The 21,250-nt window shown below is 41.1% G+C and overlaps 1 protein-coding gene across 2 annotated transcripts in view; it reads left to right on the top strand.

Moving 5' to 3' along the window:
* The first annotated feature begins 607 nt into the window (after positions 1-607).
* The window catches only part of LOC120720455 (complexin-2-like), a 67,647-nt gene continuing 47,004 nt past the window's right edge, over positions 608-21,250 (top strand). Inside the window, exons 1-2 of one of the 2 annotated variants that reach the window (XM_040010140.1) lie at positions 608-1,006; positions 1,778-1,896. In XM_040010140.1, coding sequence (XP_039866074.1) covers positions 1,866-1,896 — 31 coding nt within the window. In that variant the 5' untranslated portion in view covers positions 608-1,006; positions 1,778-1,865. Of the gene's footprint in view, positions 1,007-1,031; positions 1,548-1,777; positions 1,897-21,250 lie in introns of those variants that run through there. The other variant, XM_040010141.1, reaches the window with a different exon arrangement.

Here is a 21,250-nt window from a genome sequence, read left to right as displayed (position 1 = left end):
CTGCCAAGTACATCCCACACTTACACAAACAAGTCAAATTAAAGGTAAGAGTAGAAAATCTCTTTGTGTGCAGGGTAGTATTACAGTGACACACACCACTCTCTTGGACATAAAGGACCTGTTTCTGTTTTGTCTTTTGTTTTTTTTGCATATCCTTGAATACTGGAGCACCCCCCCACCCGCCGCGATCCACAGCATGAATGAATGTAAAACAGCAGAGGTGCCTTCTTCCCCCTTAGGTCCGTGTCCCTTACAGAGTCTGTGCACGACACTGACGCTGTTTAAAGAGAGAAGTGGATATAATTTAAAAGGAAGGAACGAACATAGTGGTAGCCAGAAATCTGGAACATGATGTGACCCCCCCCCCCCCCCCCCACACACACACACATGGGGACACCTGAATGCAAACCAAATGTGGGTCACCTCAAACAAAACGACACCTCCAAACCAAGAAGCGAGAAATGTTGTGTCTCCTAACACCCCCAGCCTATAGCTGATATTTTGCACCACCGTTTTAAGCACACACCGAGTCCCCCTTCTCGTTTCAGAGATGGGAGGGCGGGCTGTAGGACCGAGCAGCCAGCCAGCGTCAGGGCTGAATAATTGATCTCTCTCTATCGGTCAGGGGGACGTTAGTGGGACGTTTCTCTCTCCATCCCTCCATGTGATTCATTCGCTGCTTCCCATCACAGTGTTAACGGCAGCTGCTTCACCCTCCGCAAACCGCCACCCCCTCCACTCCTCCTCCTTCTCTCTACGTGTGAGTGTGAGTGAGTGAGTGAGTGCAGGAAGACGAAGCGGCAAGCAGGAGGAAGCACCAAGGACGTCCTTTTTCCAGCCCCGGGAGACGGAGATGCAAGGAACGAGCAGTTAGATTAGCCCGTGCTGCTGTTGCCTGCTGCAGGATAAGTTCGTTCCGGAGGGTACTGCAGCTGAAGCTCTGCTCCTCGATCCGTGCTCGGTGTGTGAGTGTGCCAAGAGAATTTCATTCAGGCGCCGGACGGAGGTAAATCGACGCTTGATGCGGCTGCTTCAACACAAGCCAACGGTTTAGGGAGCTATCCACTCGCCGTGGTGCTGAAACCAGGCTCGTAGCTACTAGGAAGTGCATGTGTGCCTCTCCTTTCACACAATCCCAGCACATGCATGCATAAAAGGGGGGTCATTTTGAACATATGTTCCAACTGCAATTTCAGCTGTAGACATGCGTGCATAGCTCGATATTTCTGCTTCATTAACGTGCGAGTAGCTTTTTCTTTTTTCTATTGCTGAAGCGGGATGGCTGAGTCCACGTCCCTCCAATGGAGGATGGAAAGTTTTACCACATGATCAGGAAAAATACACAGGAGTGGTTTAGTCCGGGATTCACATGCGTGACAGCAGACCGTCCTGCCAGACTGAGGGTCTTTCACGGTGCACTTTCTCAGAAGTGCTCTGACTGCAGGCAAAGCTCAGCCGTACACGGTTTGAACGACCGTCAGCTGTCCTGGAAAATATTTTAAAGCAAAACGTTGGCAGATAAACCGCGAGCAGTAGTTTCTGAGCTGGTCAGTAGTTGTGACATGTTTGGCGCTTTTGTGTTCGAACCATTGACCTCGGTGCCCTTCAGTTGGCGCATCGAAGAAATGTGTTTTACACGCAAAAGCACCTCTTGCAAACATTTCAGAAATCACCGTTTCATATTTCAGCTTAACAAATGTAGTATAAAGAGCGTCGACTGTAGCCTAAGCTGAATACACGTCTCCGTGCTTAATGTGCTTGTCGTTTTAATTTGCAGATCTGGCAACAAAGGACTTCTCATCTTCCGCAACTATTGAATGTAACATCGCTCGGATAAGGAAGGCAGGGAATTAAAAGCCATCATCATGAATTTCGTTATGAAACAAGCGCTGGGAGGTAAGTTCTTCCCTTTTTATCCGCTGTAACGACGGATGTGATGAGTGTGAGTCCGCCGATGTTTCTGCTTCTTGTAGAGGTTTAATTACTCTCCAAAGTGATTACTTTTGTATCCAACACCCCCCCTTTCCACGCAAACATTATTGGATTGTCATATCTCAAGAATTTCTCTCTTTTTCTTTCCTGTTTTGCGCTTTGGTGCTTTTTTGCGCATTTCTTCCACATCTGCTGGTTGGTCTTTGCGCGCATGGCGCAGTTGGCCCCTGTGGCGCATACTTCAGTGAGCTCATGATTTCTAACGCGGATTTTAAACCAGTGCGGCCAAAGGGGCATTTTATGTTCGAAGAAGTTCAAACTTTTCACCAAGACGAGTTAAAAACGTTTTTATCGTTTTTCAGTCTTACCCATCAAAAACACAGAGATGCCTTTTGACCGGGACTCTGCAGCGACTCCTTATCACGAGATGCTGAACGCACATTTTCCACCTGAGGGAGAAAAGATAATCAAGGCACAATCTAATCTTAAATAATTTCATTCCCGCGTGCAGGCACGGGGGTGATTTTCTAATGGCTTGTGCTGCAGTGACTCCCTGAACATGTGAATACCAAAACAGAGTAATGAATTTTGAAGGACTATGAACTTGTTAGGAATATGCAGACAGTGTAGTGGAAGGTGAAATGACGGAGATGGGTTTCACAAAGCAGCGGATGGTTCGTGATGATTCGTTGGACAGTTCAAAGAATGAAAGTGGTCCACCTTCCCCCTGAACAGCAAAGGTACCGAAAGGCTGTTTGACTTTTCAAGCACATGTAAGCTGCGTTTGCGGAGGTCGCTTTGTGATCAGAGCAGTCTCTCCAACTGAGTGTCTGTTTTCGACGTTACGCAAAAAATAAAAAATAAAAAAATAAATCGTAAAACTCGATGACGATGTGAATTATTTTATCGAGGGAGGATCCAACATATTTTAATATGAATCACAGTAAATTTCTCTGAAACGTAATGTAGTACATAATGTATGGTGGCGAATGTATTTTCTGATTGTCTTTATTCATGAATATATAACAGAATGGCAACATTTTCGCTGGATGCTGGATTTAAAATGATGCTTCTGGTATTTGGTGTCATTTTGTGAACTTGTCATTTTGCCAGTTGGACATTTTTTTATTTAATTTTATTTTTTGTCAGTGGTTCACTATGTGGATGACTATGCTACAATGGCTTCTTCTTCTTCTTCCATGCACTCTTTAGCCTTTACATTCCTATAGGAGACAAAAACCTGTCTACTCCACTTTTCTACAAGGAGGTCTCTCCAAATAAGTGCATTCATTATATAGAACATTAAAAACATTTGGATGGAAACTACTAATTAATCATTTACAGAGTAATCAAGTGAAACGCACAAATCAAGCTTTAGTTATTTATTTTAAACATCACAATTCTTTGACGAGCAGGTATTTGTTATTAAAATGTTAAATTTGGGGATTGAATTTCATTTCTTGCAAAATGTCTTTTTAAGGCCATACAGTTTTACAGCTGGATACCCCCACATGTTTGAATTGTGATTCATTTTTACACCACTGTAAGACTCAGAAATCCCATCCTGGCAGCCCTCCACTGCCCACCATATGGACAGCTACACATGCATGTTTTTAACAAGTTAAAAGATTTGGAGAGCTAGTCGCTGGTCAAACGCAGTGAAACTGAAATGCAATGCTAGTGTATTACGGTAAGACAAAGCAAGCATGCTAATATTACTTTTCCCACAGCAAAAAGATCAGCTCATTGTCTGTCTCGCAGACTTTTGTTTCATGAAGCTCTAAAAAAACAAACTAAAAGCCAGTTTGAAAATTACTGTTACTGGACGTCCTGCTTGCCACCTTTTCCCCGATTCTTCTTCCGCCATGATCTCCAGATCCTTAGCTAACATCTTCTTAGAGGTAGCTGAAGATCACAGTTGGGTTGCAGTTTGACGTAGTGCCCTAAAGGCTGTTGTAACCAATCATCCCAAGTTACATCATGCAAAAACAGGAGCAGCATAATGCTCCCTGTTACTAGTCAGGGTAGCATCAAAGCAATCTGGAGGCATTTACTGAATAATCAAGTGAAATGCAAGGTGAAATGGGTGCATAATCTTCTTTTAAACCTTGAGTGCACAGCTTTTGTCTCCCACTTCTGGCAATGATCATCATCAGAGGCACAATGACAAGTGCAGATGACAAGGACTTTTTAAAAAAATATACTTTCATCGCTCCTCTGAACAGCAAATTTCTTTTAATCTCAAATACCTGAAACTTTTTTGGAGATCTTCCTACTTGCTGTTGCTTCTCTCTTCAGCGATGTAAAAGCAACCATCACTGATGTAAAACACACAGCTACTTGTGTTCCAGTCTATATGATCCTAGACAAATTCGTTAAGAAATTGTTATGATTCAGGCAAAGAAAAACCCATAGAATACTTATAATTCAATGGCACTGATGATTAATATGACATCGCAAAGTCTACACATGTAAAATATTTATTATTTGTACTTACGAAGCTTCCTGTTTTGTGTTTTTGACAGGTTCCGTAGCAATGTGTTCATCATGTGTTCAAACATTTGGCTGTTAAGTTAGTGGGTGTCCTGGGAGCTGCAGGTGCCCACTGCCAGGCTGGTACAAAGCTCCCCGTCAATAAAAACGAGTCAAATCTGCTGAACCGCACATAAAAGAAACTGCACACATGAGGAAAATCAGGCAGGCTGTGCCAAGGTCTTCACCTTCAGCAGAGTATTTCTTTCCATCTCGGGGAGCAAGTTTTTTGTTTCCTTCTTAAGAAGTAATGAGTTTTTAGTGTGCAGTGGATTAGCTGTGAGCTATTATCTCACTTCTCGTTCTCTCTGCGCACTCTTAGGAGAAACTCACACTCCATCTGCTCCCATCTAGGCACCGATCTGTGCTCTGTCTGTTTCATACGCTGAAGAGAAAGGTCGCCTTGCAAGGTGTACTCATCTGCCATCCGCGAACCTTTCGTCCTTTGAAATGCAAGTCATAGATCAGGAGGTCTCAAAAATGTTTTCATGTCAAGGATTCATGCAGAGAAGACTTTGAAAAAGATGTTAGAACAAATACGCTGGTTTGTGTTTGTGTGTTTACTCTGTCAATCAAAGTTTGTGAGTACTGATAGAGTAATGATGCTAACCAGTGGTAACTACATACTCCATCCTCAACCCCTCATCCTCCATTTTGGTGTATTTTGACATATAACTCTGTACAACACTGAGCTGTGAGGCAGGAGACACCCAGAGAGGCAAAAACAGAAGTTGTCACAAAACATCCTCACTGTTGCACCTATATCCACTTCTACCCAAGTCCCCTGCTACCATAGAGAGTATAAAAGATGTGATGTCACTCACTGGTGAGTAAAGTCCTGTTATGAAGCCTTAAGCTGTGTTTTTTCACCTTCACCATCTTGGTTGCTTGAAACTGGACACGGCAAGGGAGTGGTGGATCTGTGTCACGCCGGGGAGCGCCGGTGTGTTTGTTAAAGCGGACCCAAAAGCAGACACTGGAGGCAAGGAGCTGGTTTGCAAACAGAAGGCGAGCCTTTATTTCGGCTGAAAACATGAAACTATGAAACACCAAGCATAACTATGAAAAACTATGAAAAACTATGACAAACCCATGACTGACCATGATAACAAAAGGTTATCATGATCAGACGCCCTGACAATGAACAGTAAGAGACAAAGGACTTAAATACACACATGAGGTGATCAGGGGAAGTGGAGACACATGAGGAAACAGCTGACTAGGATGAACATAATGATGCACAGGAAATGTAAACTAAAACACAACGACATGAAAACTGGACTTTCAAAATAAACAGGAAAACATGACAAGACACAGGCATGACAGCATTAACTAGGCAGACCAGAAACATGACACATAAGGCACAATAAACAACAATGGGAACTTTAACACACGGGAAGACGACCCAAAGGAGATCTACTAAACAATGAATAATAACTACAACTAAGGAACCTAGGACCTAATGCCAAAAGGACTAACTATAAACAATGAATATCAAAATACAAGAAAACACAAGGCGCTGGGTCATACGACCCAGGACTGTAACAATCTGACTGTGAATTTAAGAACACTGCACCCTGATCGGTTAAAGACTTGTGATTCAGAAGTTGTCGACTACCCTGGATGATCCTCCATTCTGACTGTTAGACTGACTAAAACTTACAAAATGAACTTCACACTTTAATCAAAATAACCTGAAACTAACATCAGAGTCCTTAAACTCATCCGGAGTTTGACTGTGTGAGTGTGTACAGTCTGTGCTCGATTGACATCACATCACCCTATCATTAGCCGTCATGTACCAGTGTGGGTGAAGCAAATTCATCATTATTATTATTAAAACATGTAATCCCGAACAAAGCTGAACCCAGATTCAAACTTTTATCGAGCCAGAATAAAAACAGCGTGAGAAAGAAGTGAAAAAGAGAAAGAAGGTTATGAAAGTGAGACCTTCTTCCTAAGCATGCAATCCTTCTGTGTGTTTGGCTTTGTTTACATCAGGTTTAGCTCTCTAACCTTCACTTCTCCAAGGACATATTTCAAAACGGTTCCTGCTTCAAACAGTTATGTGTGGTGGAAATATGACACAAAATAAAAGGTTTCTTATACACATATTACAATGTACAACTTGTATGCAGACTAAACATTTTATTGGGATAAATCCCACCCTGAACTTCCTGGATCTGTGTTTTAGAACTGCTTGATACAGCTCATTAGTGTCACATAGGGAGAAAAAAAATCAGGACAAATGAGGAATTGATTTGATCTCCATTGCTGTTAAAGCAATGTGTGCATGTTTGTGTGTGCATGTTTGTGTGTGCATGAATAGCTCTTATCTCAAAAACGGGAATCCATGCCAGGGGGCAGAGGGAAGGATTTATTCCAAATGACATCATCAAAAGTGCTCGTAAAGAGAAGTCAGCTCTCTCACTCTCACCTCTTTCTCGCAATAAGGCTGCAGTTCCATCTCCTTCCTCCTCCCCCCTTCTCTTCTGGCCTCCTCCTGCCCTCAGCCTTGGAAGTAAATGAGGTGTAGGAGGAGATGAAAAGTGACAAATTGATCTTTAAAACTTGGTGTTTTATCATCAGCCGCTGACGGCAGATGTTGTAAAGTCACGCTGCACTGTGGACTGGCAGAAGCTGTAATCTCTCTTTAATTGGAATTGTTTTCTGTCCTCAGCAGCCTCTGAGTCTCTCTCTCTCTCTCGCCTTCCAGCCTGACCTCAACACAGAAATGACAATAGCAGCTGATTTCTTTTTTTTTTTTGAAGGAAGTTAAAATGACTGGTGCACATGCATCTGTACATAAGTGCATGTAAAATGTCTGACCTTTGTAGAAAGGCGACAGAAGTGGTGGAGAAACTCATTGCAGCAGGAAGTTTGGACCAGTCAGCCTCATATGAGAAACTATAAGCCACTGAGTTTGCAGCTATGGATGCTGTTCAAATGTGATGAGATGAACGGTTCCCCCAATCCTTTTTTATTGAAGGTGACTTTTTTCAGTTTTTCATTCACTAGCGGCTTGCTAGCTTTCAAAGCTCATCATTCTCCGATTTCTGTTTTTTTTTCCTTCTTTGCCATCGCATCATCTGATTAGCTGAAGTTGTGGTAAAAGGTCATAGAAAAATGATTTATACAATTTTATGATTTCTAAAATTTGTATTTATTGGAAGTTTCAAATCATACTTAAAGGTACATTTTGTAATTACCCTTTCACCACCAGGGGGCAGCGCTTTACCTCTGAGTGTGTTGATGTTGTTTGATGTGTGCTGCTGTTTCACTTTTGATATTTTTTGGTTTTGCCCGGCTGCCACTGAAAGGTATTCATGTGCCTGGTTAAATTAAAGTTACACTAACTCAGTGTACCATCTTGTGGTGCAGGGTGGTATTACGCCATCACTGACACAAACTGGAACAGAACGTTCACCTCCAAAGTAAAGGTTGTGGCTTATTTCTCCAACCAACATGCTTCAAAATGTGCAACTTTTACTTTGAAGGTAAACAGTCTCTGTTTTCTGTACTCTGTACTCAATTTCACCACTGCTAGCAACCAACCAAGGTTTTGGTTGCATCACTGTATCCCTCTTTGAGACCAAACCTTTACTCCACCTCGTGTCACTACCTCTCTCACTTCCACATCACCCCCTCCACCCACCCTCCCAGATCAGCTCCCTAAGCCTCTCTTATTTTACTGGATCACTCATTTTATCCCTTCTTTGCTCTCCCATCCTTCAATTTAACTTTCCATCTATTTCTTTCCTGCCATCCTCCTTCACCGATTACAGTAAATCTGAAGGGCGAGGCAAAGAAACCTCAATCAGGCAGCCACAGGGGAAAGAAGGATATGTTTGTCTGAATATGTGTGTAGGTGTGTGTGCATGTGTGTGTTTCTTAGTGTGTTTTTTGTGCGTGGTGACAGAGGGATAGAGAGGGAGTGAGCTAGAGGGAGAGAGTGACAAAGTCTGTGACAAACAGAGAGACTAGGGTGGACCTTAGTAGTTGGCTTTAGCTGGCATTAGATGATAAGGTAGGCGTGTGTGTGTGTGTTTGTGTGTGTGTGTGTGTGTGTGTGTGTGTGTGTGTTTCTGGGTTTTTTTTTTTTGGCTTTCCAAGTAAGACTGCAACAGAAATGACAAACACACAAACAAGCACAAACAACATGAAACTGGCAAACAACAGATGCATGAACACGGACACACACAACCAAGAGAAAAACATCACATTCAAAGTTAGTGACATGATAAACAAACCGATGATCATACATACAGACACACACACACACACACACACACACACACACACGCACTCTGGGGCCATAATCAGTGGGATGCGACAGGCCTCGTGCCCCCAGCTATAAACCACAGGAGGGCAAACAGCACCACAACAATGCAGATACAGCAGCCTGCAGCTTCACATATCCACTTGGCAAACATGTAAACATTCTCTAGACAAACTTCTGTGTCAACAGATAATAACACTAGGGAATGCCAATGCCAATATACACATTCGAGGGACGTAAAAGAACGCCCACAATACTGTCAGTTTTCAGCTTCAGCTCTTCTCTGTGACACGTTTCTTATCTCATAGGTTACTTGTGATTTACCAGCAGTATGTGATTTAAAAGAGAAAATGAATTTTACGTGTACATTTTGTGTACAATTGCTGTCAAACATAGCGACTACCTCTGAATATGACTTGTGCTTTCAGTGTCCAGAGTACAAGTGCGTATGGACTGAAGGTAGTCCTCAAGAGTAGTTCAGCTGTGGTAACAAAGGTCAGAGACGTGAACCAAGAGCGCACAGTATCAGGTATGGACAGGAAGAATATTCTAACATTCAGGCATCCAGTGATTTCCAAATGGGTTTCCATAAAAACTGGAAGACAAACAGACCTATCCTAATTTTCTATCTGCTTTTAAGATCTGAGTCTCAGTGTTTATCAGAATTTCTGACTGATCATAGTTATGTCATATCTCATTGCATCCCTCTGATTCTCAGCGGTTTACCTAAAAATAATGTTTGGTACTCATAAACACATCTGTATATTTGTACTGATTACTTCACTAGGCCTACTGAGAAAAAGAGAAAAATGTGCAAATTATTTTATGGCCAAGCTAAACTTTTATGACTATGTGCAATATTACAGTCAGTATAAGCACTAAACATCTGACGAGTGGAGGGACACATAAGCCAATCTGACGGTTCCGTCATAAGCTCATCTGTAGTCGTCACACATAAAAAGCTTTGAACCACTGCTGAAAATAACAGCATCGCTACATTTAGTCGCACAAATACTCACATAAAGTGCGTATGTTAAGCTAACGTGGGTGCCATGTTTGTGTGAAAATACAGTCCACATAGAGTTGTGCAAAAAAAAAAAAATGCATTAATTTGAAGTGTCATGACTAATAGTGACAGTGTTACTGTGGCTGTGCGATTACATAGGTGATAAAACATAATTATCCTAAAGGATTAATTAGGATTAGCTGGAGAACCCTGGAGCATATATGTCTGTATGAAGATATATAACTCCCACATGACCTTACTCACCCGCTGATGCTGTTTGCTCGTTCAGACAACGCCATGAGTTTCTGTATTGCACATAATTACTTTTGTGCTTTCAAATCACACTTTTCTTAGCACTAATGTGGATTTCCTTTCCCTCAAAGAATCCTCAAACAAACCTACATTTGTAAATTAATGGCTCTTCCGTGCCCTCTACTCCATGCTTTTACTCTTTGCTTGTCCTCATAGAGTTCTGCCTTTCGTCTTCTACCCCACTCATCCTCACGCTCTGTCCACTCTGACTAATGAGCCTTAGAGCTACAGGCATGACCTCCATCCTCTTACTGTCCTTAAACAGAGCAGCCTTTGCACTGATAATAGAGAGTCAGTTTTAAAACTGTAAACGCACAATTTTCTTTTTTTTAGTTATTCTTTCATTTAAAACTATTGAAAAACAGGAAACTGAAGTGCAATCGTAAAGCAGCTGAAGTCCTGCCGGCATGCTTGTGTTATTGCAACAAGCTATTTTGGTCCCTCAGGCCTGTAATGAAAAAAAAAAATCATCCGTTTTAAAACATAACTTATTTTATTTAGAAGAGTTGACTATTAAACCACAAGCTTAGATAACACAACATGTAATTTCAACATGACACACTTCCTGCTGGATTTCACGTAAAACCTCCGTGCCCGAGTGTGCAATCTCCGTGAACAATTCAGATGAGTTTCTTCACACTTAAATGGCTTTCAGCTGACTTGGCATATAAAGAATAATGTTTTATGGTGGATATTAACCAATTTTAAGTGAATTCAAAGAAATGAGGCAAGAAGGAAGGCAATGTAATGCTGATAAATTGAGCTGCGGTAATGATATCTGCCATTTTTAGACACCTCGGCTGCAGCAGTTTTTATCATGCGTGGTGCAGAGACGTTTTTTTTTTAAGAGTGCACATTTCTGAATACACAATTCAGCTCCTTTGAACCACAATGTGACCAACTGCTGTATTCTGGCTGGCTTTATAAATGCATGTTTTATTTATTTATTGTTGTACATATCGCCTTCAAGATGAATTGAATAACTGGAAGAAAATGCATGGATCAGTGGATCAATCTTTACATGAGAAAAATAAATCCCAAATTGCTCATTGTGTCTGGAAACATTTTAAACTGAGTAATTCTGATATATCTTAATCAGATTCCATCAAAATTAGCTAACTTAAAAACATCAACAGTAACATGGTTCTGAACTACATTATTGTGTAATGGGATTTAAATGCAATATACTAGAAGGCAAAAGGGATACATTACCACCTTCAAATGAAATGTAATATATTTCTATCAGGAGCTGACAGATGTTAGACAAAGGCTACATGCTAACTGCATATTTGTGTACTCGGCTCTAAAGTTATACTTAAGAAACACTTTCAAAATCACCATGAAAAAGGAAGAATGTCCACACAAAAGATGATTTTTTTTCCCTCCACCTGGCTGAACTGAAAGGGCCAATTTAAAAAAATGCCTGCCTGAAGATGATTGATGTATGGATGTTTTACTTGTCATCATGGTCCAGCAAGTCACCCTGAAGGCCTTCATGTCACACTGTGTTTTTGTCTGGGCGATGATCACAGAGCAAGTGACAGGGACTAACCTGGGGGAATTTTCTGAAACTCAAGTTACAGCCCAGTGGTTTCAAAATGGTGTGCAGAGCGACACTGGTGTGCCGTGATACAAGTCCAGGTGTGGCATGGGATTTAATGACATCAGATACACAAAAAGTGAATTTATTGTGTCAGCTTTGTGTGCACTTACAGTGGGGCAAAAAAGTATTTAGTCAGCCACCGATTGTGCAAGTTCCCCCACCTAAAATGATGACAGAGGTCAGTAATTTGCACCAGAGGTACACTTCAACTGTGAGAGACAGAATGTGAAAAAAAAATCCATGAATCCACATGGTAGGATTTGTAAAGAATTTATTCGTAAATTAGGGTGGAAAATAAGTATTTGGTCAATAACAAAAATACAACTCAATACTTTGTAACATAACCTTTGTTGGCAATAACAGAGGTCAAACGTTTACTATAGGTCTTTACCAGGTTTGCACACACAGTAGCTGGTATTTTGGCCCATTCCTCCATGCAGATCTTCTCGAGAGCAGTGATGTTTTGGGGCTGTCGCCGAGCAACATGGACTTTCAACTCCCGCCACAGATTTTCTATGGGGTTGAGGTCTGGAGACTGGCTAGGCCACTCCAGGACTTTCAAATGCTTCTTACGGAGCCACTCCTTTGTTGCCCGGGCGGTGTGTTTTGGATCATTGTCATGTTGGAAGACCCAGCCTCGTTTCATCTCCAAAGTTCTCACTGATGGAAGGAGGTTTTGGCTCAAAATCTCACGATACATGGCCCCATTCATTCTGTCCTTAACACGGATCAGTCGTCCTGTCCCCTTGGCAGAAAAACAGCCCCATAGCATGATGTTTCCACCCCCATGCTTCACAGTAGGTATGGTGTTCTTGGGATGCAACTCAGTATTCTTCTTCCTCCAAACACGACGAGTTGAGTTTATACCAAAAAGTTCTACTTTGGTTTCATCTGACCACATGACATTCTCCCAATCCTCTGCTGTATCATCCATGTGCTCTCTGGCAAACTTCAGACGGGCCTGGACATGCACTGGCTTCAGCAGCGGAACACGTCTGGCACTGCGGGATGTGATTCCCTGCCGTTGTAGTGTGTTACTGATGGTGACCTTTGTTACTTTGGTCCCAGCTCTCTGCAGGTCATTCACCAGGTCCCCCCGTGTGGTTCTGGGATCTTTGCTCACCGTTCTCATGATCATTTTGACCCCACGGGATGAGATCTTGCGTGGAGCCCCAGATCGAGGGAGATTATCAGTGGTCTTGTATGTCTTCCAGTTTCTGATGATTGCTCCCACAGTTGATTTTTTTCACACCAAGCTGCTTGCCTATTGTAGATTCACTCTTCCCAGTCTGGTGCAGGTCTACAATACTTTTCCTGGTGTCCTTCGAAAGCTCTTTGGTCTTGGCCATGGCGGAGTTTGGAGTCTGACTGTTTGAGGCTGTGGACAGGTGTCTTTTAAACAGATGATGAGTTCAAACAGGTGCCATTCATACAGGTAACGAGTGGGGGACAGAAAAGCTTCTTACAGAAGACGTTACAGGTCTGTGAGAGCCAGAGATTTTCCTTGTTTGAGGTGACCAAATACTTATTTTCCACCCTGATTTACGAATAAATTCTTTACAAATTCTACCATGTGAATTCATGGATTTTTTTTTCATTTTCTGTCTCTCACAGTTGAAGTGTACCTCTGGTGCAAATTACTGACCTCTGTCATCATTTTAAGTGGGGGAACTTGCACAATCGGTGGCTGACTAAATACTTTTTTGCCCCACTGTATGTCCCCTTCTGTCTGTTGTGATGAGTCACTATCTCACAAGTTATGTGAGTGAAGAAGAACAATAATCGCATTCTTCTGTAGGCAAAACCACAACTAACTAACAATTCAGATGACCACTTAAAAAACATCACAAAGGCTACCAGCCAGTGTTACAGCTGCAGCTGGACCAGAAATGTAAGCAGCCCTTTCCTGTCATCTGTCAGGGGAAGTTGGCCAAAGCACTTACTCATATGGTATGATTGTTGGCGTTTTCTCTGTTTTCTTTTTATTATTGTAGGGTCTACCTTACAATATAAAGTCCTTGAATTGAATTGAACTGAATTAAATTCTGATTTGGGCACTGGCCATTCTTTTTAACAAATCATCTATCATAGGTTTTGAAGCAAATTGAGGTGTATACACACACAAGGATACTGTTATCATTTAAAAAGGAAAATTATCTTCCCTTAACCTTGAATAATTCTGAGTCTAACTGGGGCACACAAATAGTCGCGAATCAGAGAAAATGCCATATTCTCGCATTGTATTACTATCTTTAAGTGAACAAAAAACAAACATCTGAGCCAAAGCAGCTTATCGTGATACATAATAAAATCTCCACTTATTGGCAAAAAGTGTTAAAAGAGAAAAGCAGCAGTTGACTTGGTGTTTAAGTCAATACAAGTTTGTGAAAATCTGACATCAGAGGCTTTCAGTGATGCAAAGACAAAAACAAGGTTTTAGTGTGAATCAAAGCACAAGTTTCTCAGGTTACGGGAGCTACAACCTTACCAGATGCTTTTTGCAAAGTGTTATATAGTTATATTCCTTATATAGTAACAACAATAGACTGACATTCAGAAGTCTGTGGGGGATTTCTGCCCTGCAACAACTTGCCGTGAGTGGGCAGCCCATCAACTGCAAAGGGAGTCCCCATGTGACCAACACGTCTGTCAATCTAAACTTTTCACTTTCAGCAGGGAAATTCCCTCAGGCTTCTATTGTGAGTGAAGACATGAAAGAAATAAGCAGAATACAGGCATAAACGCACACCTATTCTGGACACCAAAACAAACATTCTTGTTTAAATGTGGTTAAATGAGGTGAAAATGATCTACAGATCAGGAATATCAATCACATAAGAAAAGTGTTTTTGTGCTGGTTTTCTTTAGATTTTTAGACTCATTTCCTCCACATTAATACTGTAGCAGTGTATAAGCAACTTACTGTGTGTATCTGCATGTAGATCAGTGATGCTATCACACACGTAATTAGTGAAAATCTTTCTGCTCTCTTTCTAACATGTCTCATCAGCCTCCGAAACAAAGTTCACTGATAGATGCATCCATTTAGTCTTTGTGCTCAGCTGAATATACATTTATCCTTGGTTTGATTATTGCCCTTCACCTTCTTGTTTGAAGAGGTGAGCAAATCCATGTCTCTCGCTAATTAACTGAGTGAATCCATATTTACTAAATAATGCAAATGGCATTACTAGGACTGCCGTCGGCATGACAAATAAGCAAAAACACGCGCAGTTTCACCACGTGGCAGTTCCGCTCAGTGAGCCGTGCAGACAAATGAGCCTTTCTGAACCTAAACATACAAACACCACAGTTCTCTTGCTTCTCGGTGCTAATTACAACTCCAAATGGATATTTTTTTGTGCGTGTGTGATCTTGGCGAGGAGTTCAGGGAATCAAAACACTCCTACCTGCCTCGCCAGAGAGCTGAGAGTCACTGTTCTGTGTGAGAGCCACTGATGCTTATTACTGATTCACGCTTTGACCTAGAAAGCAGTTAATAGTGTACGCCGAGCCGGCATGGCACTTAACTATACGCTAGTGAGAGGGATGACTGGCTAGCACGCATTAATGTTATGGAGCTCCTACGTGATTGAGTTTGTGCGTGCAGTGTTATACATTATATCAGCATTATCTGGTAGGAGCGGTGCCAACATCTGCAGTTGACTCACCTCTTATTTTTTATGGACAGGTTTGTGGCTCTCGAGTGCTTTCAAATGTAATGTAAAATATAACTGTATAGAAATATTAATGTTGTACTTTTGACAGCTTCTGTACATGTACATAACGGCTTCACTGCTTAATGTAGAATATGATATCGTTTTTGTTGGCTGATCGCTGACATTTCATACACGTTTGATATTGTTGTCAAATATTTAGTGTAACACCAGCATGGCAGGCTGGATTTGACAGGGAAGTAGTCCTGTACTTGAAAACATTTTCATAATTTTGGATATAAAATTCCATCTGTTCCAAAAACTGCTTCTGTTGTTCTTATATCTCAGAAATTAAAATGGTGAACAAAGATTAGTGTCGCTGAAATGTCAGTTATAAGATCAGTTGGTATGGTTACACCAAACTTCTTTAATTTTAAACACGTGGTTTTGTGGCAAAAGTTTGAAAACTACAGTAAACATGCTCGGTAACTGCAAAACATAAATAAGGCAGAAAACTTTTTACCCCATCTTCAAAATCCTTTTTTCCTATCGCTCGAGGTTCATCATCCTTTATCTAAACCATCTCAGCCTTCCTTTTTCCGATGCACTCATTTTTAATTCATCCATCCTGGTAACTCCCATCAAAAATCTTCAATTTTTCCACCTTCAGCTTTGCCCCCTATCTTTTTGTTCCTTCAAATTTATTCAATAAATCTTAAGAAATATATTCTAAGTCAATTATAATTGCTTTAACATAATCTGCTCATTGGTTTTATGCATCACCAGTCAGCGTTCCTGACATTTAATCAGACGAAAACTAATCGTGTATGACTTCCTGGCAGTAGGATGACTTTTCCCACCACAGTGGTACAGTGCACGAATGTAAAAGTGAAGCTAAAGGGCTTCCTGCTGGGGCTGCTGCTCTCACCCCAGACACACATAATGGAAGGCATCTTATATATACTATAATGCTTTGTCCATGCAGCTATAGAAGGCTGTAAAAGGCTTGCTGTATATCGAGGATAGACTTAAATGTAATGTTATGATGGCAAGCACCAAAAGAAATGAATTATGTCGCAGTTCCAATTTAGTTAATTCTAATCTATAGAGAGTATTGTAGGATAAAGACCATAAAATATCCAGTGTTACATACTGGTTGGCTGTAAAAATGAAAGTAAAAGTGCAATGTAAGGAAATGTGTTTATTAATACATTTTTAGAGATTCAAGTTATCCAAAGCCTTAAAATTTGCCATTTTAAGTCTGGTAAGGTTAGTTGGGTTAATTTAGATTCTTTCTTTAGCGCTTTACTTGGTCCCTATGGACCCCAAAGCACTACACTACATTCAGTCATCAACCCATTCACACACTGGTGATGGCAAGCTACATTGTAGCCACAGCTGCCCTGGGGCGCACTGACAGAGGCGAGGCTGCTGGACACTGGCGTCACCGGGCCCTCTGACCACCAGTAGTGGGCAGCAGGTGAAGTGTCTTGGCCAAGGACACAACGGCCGAGACTGTTGGAGCCTGGGCTTGAACAGGCAACCTTCCGATTACAAGACAAACTGCCAACTCTTGAGCCACGATCATCACCTTCAGCCACGATCGCCACGTATTGTCAGTAATGGTCCTGTATTTGGTATTGGATCAATACCAAATTCTGCAGTATTGCACAGCAGGAAGAGGCCGCGGAGACCACGGTTAATGGGAGCTTTGTTTTTCCACTTTGCCCTCACTCAATCTTTAATTTTCCTTTGCATTTTACATTTACTCAGTTTTAGCAACCAAAATGTACTTAATTAGGTTATAATGCACAGAATTACAACATTAAGCTTGACTGTCCAAAAATAGCAGAACTACTGTCTTTAAATAAGACACCAGAGTTCCTTTACAGCTAAATGATGGACCTGTATCATTGTTGCCATAACTTAGTGCTCAACATGGCTCAGACACTTTGTTCACCAAGTGTGAGACACCAGGGGTTTTGACAAAATCAAAGTGCAATACTTGAAGCCCTGGAAATCGGAAAAGGCTGCTCTTAAATTAGCATGTAGTTTGCATCTCAGGCTTTGCACAGTGCACAGAGAGAAGAATTGGCCAGGACATCCAGTCAGAAGCCCAGCAGCATCCAGAACTTTCTGCAGGGGTCAGCAGCTGTACATTTGGCAAACACACACACACACTGGCAGTGGCAGGGCTGTCTGAACCAAGGGCAGAAGGAATCAGTGATGTGTTGTGGCCCGCTGTGCCACCCGTAGGATCCTGATGCAAAGAGACACCGCCTGCCACTGTGACACATGCACTCACCAAGGGGTGAGAAGTTATCAATGGCTGCTGCAGGAGTGTTAGATATTGCAGTTTGTTTTCCTTTGCACAAGTTGGGTTGTGAAGTGAATTTTCATGCACGTGGCCAAGAAGTGGCTGAGTCATTCTGTAACCTTATAAAAACCCCTGCAGATGTAGTGAAGCCAGTTCAATCCATCAAGTGGCAACGGCATTAAAACATACACTCATAAACATATGAATGTCTACCGAGAGTAACATATACACAAAAAAATAAATATGCTCATGAATAAATTTGCCTATAAATGGGAGTCATGTTATTTCCACACACACAGTACAAATATACAACACTTACAAACACAAACATGCCAAACTGGGACCGATTCATGTGTGCATATTGGCATGCATGAAGGCACTAGATGAAGAAATAAACACATACGCTAACACTCGCATGTAACAGTGTGCAGAAACATACATCATAGCACGTTAGCCGCTCATATGCACACCACAGATGGGCTCACTTGCTACCTCGGCAGTGGTTGAATTGTGAGGACACGAGTCATCTGTTTGTCACCTACATTATGCATGGAACACTGTGCCGGCCTCCACCGTCCACTTAATGGCGGTTTAACATCAAGCAACACTGCTTTAGTTTGAGTCAGGGGACTTGGGGAGATTAAGAAGCGCCTCTGCAATAACTTTGGGGAAAATTTTGAATATAAAGAGAGGGGAAAAAATGTACACAGTGTAGTTAATCAGTTCTGCCGCTAAAAGGCTCTTATTCATAGCAGGAAACTCTCAGTGAATAGGCCCCATTCACAGCAGCCATTCTGACCTGTCTTAGCAGGGTAAAGACAGGTGTAATTTATAACATTAATTATAGTTTCATTCTGTTTACTGTGTGTTCCAGTAAGTCAGTAGATACCCTGGCCCTGGAAGCGTATCTGTTTATCTGTCCATTTATTTTATACTGTTTATCCAGTAGACATGAGCAGGCTTTCCTGTCCCGTATCTTTATCTGAAAGATACCACGAGTTCCCAAACCAGCAGCTCTACGCTCAACTAAATGTAATGGTCATATTTATTAATTACCTGCACCTGTGTTAATCCTTGCAACAACATGTCAAAATGGCTGCTTCGTGCTGTGTGATGTTGGTCAAATGGCTTTAAACACAATATCGGCGCCGTGGAGAGGAAGACCATCAGATGTTTGAATAAAGGACACCTTGTTATTGTAAAGTACAGCACAAAGACAGCAGAGTCATCCAGAACTAGTCTGAAGTATAAAATTAAAGTGTACTATTATTAACTATTTACCCAAGCTAATAGCTACTACATCTGTAACAAAGGAGATACTTTTTAAGGCTGTTGCTTAAGGATTTTGTGGCATCCAAACGCTTAGAAGTGCACAAACTGCCAGCTTTACTTCTGGAAAAACTTCTGTTTTTTGATTGAGGATCAAGTTTTGTAAGATAAGAATAAGATTAAGATACTTTGTCATTCTGGAAAGATAACATTTCCTTCAGTGACTCTTTATCAACTAATTGTAAATGGCAAAATAATAACAATAAAAAAATAGGAATAAAAAGAGCTATACACAAAACAACAGAGATATATAAAAATTATTGTGTTTTTATGGTAATATATGATAATTATGTATAAATATTGTTTTCTGTTTTAATGAGAATCTTTAAAGTGTTGATAGCTACAGGCTGCTTAAAGCTGCAGACTATGAAGGCAAGAACACAGTATCTTTTTTTTAAATTTTGTTTTAATGGATTACACTGTTTAAAAAAAGCTTGTGATGAGAAGACTCTTTGAATTTAATGCAAAATCTGTGGCTGATTATGTAAAGGAAACACTGTTGCCTAAAATATCTATTGTGACGTTTCCCTACTTAGATAATCACTAATTTTCCACTTGGCTCTCTGCTGCTGCACACTGTGCAGCTCTTTCCAATGAGAACAATGTGTAATTCTCTGGCGAAGGCAAAAAGCAACAGCTGACCTTCTCTACACCTTCCTGACCAGCATCCAAAATGGCCGCCCCCTTCAATATGTCATCTTGGCATGGCATTGCTCTCCGCTCCATTGCTGAGGAACATGGGATTTGGGGTGTTTCCCCTTTACGTTGCACGGTGTATCCACAAACATATGGATACACACACATTTCTCATGGAAAACAAACAGGACCGTCAGTTGTATCTACTGCAGGCTGAGCTGCTGTGGGTCCATTAAACTGTTCAGCTGCATTTGTTCTGCTTTATCATTAATCACAACACTGCTAACGCCTGCTACAAACATTGCAGGTGTGCGTTTCTTAACCCTGCACACAGGCATTCATCCAGACATGTTTAGTGCTGTTGTTGTGAGCCCGAAGGATTCACACTGGTGATTTTGTCTGAGATGCAATGAAAGGTGGAGCTGAAAGCCAGCAGATCAAAGAGACACAGCAGAACGCCCACTGAGACTTCCGTGAAGGTTACAAGGCGATTTTCAGCCAGGAAGCAGAACAATTATGATTCTGCTCATCTCAACTCTACCGGTGGAACAAATAGTCAATACCTAGAGGACAGCCATTATCTAAAATATGTGTTCTTTCTTTTAAAGTCAGTGAACAGCAGTTACACCATCTTTAGCTTCCATCACTTGGGTTTTATTTTCTGACTCAAATGAAATAAGGCAGGGTGTACTTAAAGGAGGGAAGTAATTTAATCCTTTAGATCACTGAAGAGAGCTTTGTAAGGTATAGTGGACTTTTGGCCTCCTCCAGCATCTCCCTCCTCCATATTATATCCATACAGAGTGAAGCATACAGAGAGACATGCTTCCATATTCGATATGGATATATTCACATGAAGACCATGAGAGGATACGTGTGGTTTGATATGATGGATAGGGCAAGTTAGTCAACTCTAATCAAATTTAACTGCATCTGTACATCACTGAGTTCAACATGAATCATGAGGAATCTTTTACTTTTTTTTGGATAAACAGATTTTTTGGGCAAATATTTATTTTATAAATACTAAAACTGGACACAGATGTGCACATGCTTCAGACATTTTTGGTAAAGGTAGACCAACATAAGTCTGTCAGACTAGTGTCAGATTTGAGCACACCACAAGTCTAGCATGTCATGAAAATGTAAAAAAACATTGAACTGTGTTCACAGAATGCAAACAAGCGGAGAAAAATTCTGTCTGTATTGATACTTTTTTTTGGTCATGGCAATTGTTCAGATGTTTTTAAGTGATTTTAAATGGCATGTTAGATTCTAGCTATCCAAAATAAACTAAAAACAAACAAACTCATTAGTTTATCTTAATACATCTAACTCTGAATAGGCCCACCTGGCATATAAAGCAGCCATGATCATATGCACTAGTTTAGGTCTAAATACCTTAACATAATCTTTTCCTCTGTTTAATCATGGGCAGTTCTTTCCTCTGTATTTTACAGATATGACTACTGCTGGTTTTTCTTCTTAGTTAATTGGTGTTAACAGAATTCACATGGCTTCCCAGGTGTAGATTAGTCCCTGATTAGCTGGCAGGAATAAAAGCCAACAGGACTTTGGATCCAAAGGACTGCGAGCAGGAACTTTTGTTTTCATCGACAACGCTGTGAAGTCCAGTTCAAACAGAACT

This window comes from Simochromis diagramma, unplaced genomic scaffold (genome assembly GCF_900408965.1).
Source record: "Simochromis diagramma unplaced genomic scaffold, fSimDia1.1 OVJJ01000585.1, whole genome shotgun sequence".
In the NCBI taxonomy this organism is placed as follows: Eukaryota; Metazoa; Chordata; class Actinopteri; order Cichliformes; family Cichlidae; genus Simochromis; species Simochromis diagramma.
This window is presented reverse-complemented; position numbering and strand designations above follow the sequence as displayed.